Source organism: Condylura cristata, unplaced genomic scaffold, assembly GCF_000260355.1.
Source record: "Condylura cristata isolate star-nosed mole 26May11 unplaced genomic scaffold, ConCri1.0 scaffold00048, whole genome shotgun sequence".
NCBI classification, from domain to species: Eukaryota; Metazoa; Chordata; class Mammalia; order Eulipotyphla; family Talpidae; genus Condylura; species Condylura cristata.
In genome coordinates this window covers 862,619-866,225 of record NW_004567149.1, presented here as the reverse complement: position 1 = coordinate 866,225, position 3,607 = coordinate 862,619, and the positions used below count along the sequence as shown (strand labels likewise).

General features: G+C 52.5%; 1 protein-coding gene across 2 annotated transcripts in view; it reads left to right on the top strand.

The window, feature by feature from the left end:
• Window positions 1–3,306, top strand: part of LOC101626835 (serpin B9) — a 32,078-nt gene extending 28,772 nt beyond the window's left edge. For both annotated transcript variants that reach the window (XM_012734173.1, XM_012734172.1), the window contains 2 exons: window positions 692–847; window positions 2,805–3,306. In XM_012734173.1, coding sequence (XP_012589627.1) covers window positions 692–847; window positions 2,805–3,209 — 561 coding nt within the window. In that variant the 3' untranslated portion in view covers window positions 3,210–3,306. The remainder of the gene's footprint in view (window positions 1–691; window positions 848–2,804) is intronic.
• Window positions 3,307–3,607: the final 301 nt, after the last annotated feature.

The following is a 3,607-nucleotide window of genomic DNA, read 5'->3' as shown; positions in this document are numbered from 1 at the left end:
CAGAGACCCTTGTTCTTTAAAAGCCCACAATGTTTCTTTCAGTAACCTCTACTCCACAGCTCTCCACACCCCTGCACCTCTGTCCTGTACTCGTTTTTGTATGCTACATAAATAAATCTTAAGGGCCCTCCCTGGTGGAGCAACAGGTTAAAGCACAGCACTGTGAAACTATATGCAGCTACTGCAGCAGGGTTTGACCCCCGCCCCGGAGCTGACCCACAGGGCGCGGCAGACCTCTCCCGTCTCCCCGCTGCTCCCCTCAGCAGTGGACTTTGTCAATCTGCCTGTCCTGCTCCCCACTCTGTCTCTGGTGAATCCTGTCACCCCTATGCAACTCTGGCCTGTACCCCAGCTCTATATCCATAAATTAAATCTTAAAAAAAAAAGTCTTGGATGAGAGTATCAGAATTGGAGTGGTTGTGTTAGAATGCATGACGACATAGGTGGTCCTCTCTACTTGCACCCAGACTGCTCGCCGGGAGGGTGGTTTACAAGAGAAACTGGCTTTTGCTTCCGGGACAGCCTGCCTGTCCCGGACAGGCAGCTCCGTTCGTTTTGCTGATGCTGGCACGGAAGGGTGCTGGGGGGTGTTGGCGAGTGCCTGGCACGCTCGCCACTGGAGCCCACAGTTGCTCTCTGAGCCTCTTCAGCAGCCCACTTTGCCTTCCACACCTGTCTGCTTTCCCATCAGAAGGAGCAAAGGCCCGTGCAGATGATGTTTCAGGAATCCAGATTTCACCTCACCTACGTAGAGGAGGTGCGCGCCCAGGTGCTGGAGATGCCCTACGCTGACCTGGAGCTGAGCTTGGTCATTCTGCTGCCCGACGATGGTGTGGACCTGGACTCGGTGAGGGGGCCCAGAGGGGCGCTGGTGGCCTCCCTTGGAGGACAGAGCACCCCTTTTCCTGTGCGTATCTGTGCATGCGTGATCGGGCAATCGCACAGTGAGTGGAGAGTCCGGTGACCCCTCCTGAGCTTACCCCGCAGCCTCTTGGCATTTCTCATCCTACCAGTTGGCAGCGTCCTAGGCTGGATTCTTTCTCTTTACAATGCTTATTCTGAAGACCTTGGTCCTGGGATCCAGCTGTCATTCAGACCAACATCTCCCGTTCTTAGCCCCCGTCCATGACTCCCTCAATGCAGCCTCTGTTTTCTCATCTCTTGTTAGAGAGACAGTGATGATTATCTGCCAAGTTGCTGAGTGGAGGAAGCCCTGTTTGGGCCCTCCCTATACAGCAGGGGGGTTAAAGCACAGTGAGACGATCAGCACAAGTTCAGTTCCCCGCCAGGGAGTTGACCCACAGGGCGCGGCAGACCTCTCCTGACCCGCCCTCCACTCCCCTCAGCAGTGTACTTTGGTCTATCTGTTCTGCTCCCCACTCTGTCTATGGTGAATCCTCTCACCCCCTATATCTATGGCCTGTACCCCAGTTCTTATGTGCAGAAATAAGTACATCTTTAAAAAAAAAGAAGCCCTATATAAAGGTGATTAGTATCTTACATACTAATGTGATAGCATTATACTGCTATATAATGTTGTTAGCATTCTACTTATGTATTTCCAGAATAGATAAAATATTTAATTCTGCTCCTCTGACTGTGCACGTTCCACTCACCCTCCTCCAAATCCACTGATGCCAGTACCCAGCCTCCCTCCCTACCTACTTGGCTGCCTGAGCTCATGGACCTGTCCCCTCATGGGCAGGTACACACAGGGGAAGGTGTGCTCTGTCAATCCTCTGTCCCCTCTGTACAATTGTGTCCCTTCACTGAGTTCAGGAATTTTCCTGCTATAGCTTGCCTGGGTATATTTTTTTATTACTTATATATTCCACTGATGAGTGAAATCAACCCATATCTGTCTTTTACTTTTTTACTTTTTTCACTTAACATAGTCACTTGAGGTCTGTTCATTTTGCTCCAAACACTACTAGTTCCTCCTTTATCACAGCTGTATAATATTCCACAGAGTACATATGCCACAATTTCTTTAAAAGTATATATTCGGGCCTTCCTTGGTGGCTTAGGCGTTAACCCATATATGGTGCAGCAGACCTCTCCTGTCCCACCTGCCACTCCCTTAACAGTGGATTGAAGTCAATCCACCTGCTCTGCCCCCCCACACTCTGTTGCTGGTGTATCTCACACCCCTGCAACTGTGGCCAACACCCCTGTTCATCTATGCAAAGTAAATAAAACTAAAACATTTTAAAAAGTTTAAAGGATATATACAATAATTGTAAATATATATTATTTTATATCTAAGAACCATTGTTTCTGTTAGAACCTGATATGACACAGGACAGGGGAGGAGCCAGCATTAGGAGGCGGAGCCAGCAGTCAACCATCAACCAATAGATTCTAGGTTGGTCACTGAGTGACAAGAACAGGCCCCACTCCCGTGGAGCTGAGGCTGCCTCCGGGAAACACCCGGAGCCCACCTGGGGAAGCACACAGGTATCACACAGGTATAGCCGTCATGGCTGGGCTATGCCGAGAGCCCTCCTGCAGCCATTTTTCTTACTGGCAGTGTCCCATCTTCAAAATACCGTAGTCAAGAGAACATCCAGTCCAGTGGGCGCCGATGAGGGTTACGATGAGAAATGGCGTAGAAGCGCTTGGATGGGGGGAGAAGGGACGCCGGACCATCGCTGTGTGTCATTGTGCTGGACGTCTCCCCAGCTGGGCACAAAGCCATGTAGGGGACGGCAAAATGGGAGGGAGGGAAGAGGGGCGCAGAGATTTCCTGGCGTGTTAGGTGCCAGCCCTGCGTGACCCTCACCGTCTGACGCCGATCTCAACAGGTGGAAAAAACTCTCACTTTCGAGAAGTTCCTCACCTGGACCCAGCCACGCCGTATGACCAAAACCAATGTTGAAGTTTTCCTTCCAAAATTTAAACTGGAAGAGGATTACGACATGGGCCCCGTGCTGCAATACCTGGGAATGGCGGACGCCTTTCAGGCCGGCCGGGCTGACTTCTCGGCCCTCTCACCCGAGCCGGAGCTGTGTCTGTCCAAGTTCGTGCACAAGAGTTTCGTGGAGGTGAACGAGGAGGGCACCGAGGCGGCGGCTGCCTCCGCCGCGGTGATAGCGGAATGCTGCCTGGTGGATGAGCCGCGCTTCTGCGCCGACCACCCGTTCCTTTTCTTCATCAGGCACAACAAGGCCAGCAGCCTTCTCTTCTGCGGCCGGTTCTGCCGTCCCTAGTGCCGCGCCCACACGGAGGGGATACGAGTCTGCGCGGGGGACATGGAGGTTGAAGAGTCAGCACACGTAGATGGTTGCAGCAAAACGTTCTCTGTCCCTCTTATCCTTTCCAGCCTCCCTTTTATACCCTTAATCCCAGGATGTTGGCCTGGGGGCAGGAGGAAATCTCCCTCACATGGGCTACTGCCATCAGGATCAGGGTGGATATTAATCAGCTGCCCAAAGGTTAAGCCACTCTCACAGGTGGCAAGATGTCTTCTTGCTATTATGCTCTGTGCTTAAGCTCCGGGGGTGCTGGGGGAGGCTCATCCCGGCTGGGACCCAGCACGAAGGGTGGCGCTTCTCTGCCCCGTGTGCTCAGTCAACAGCGGCATGACGGCCTCCAAAGCTCGCAGGCA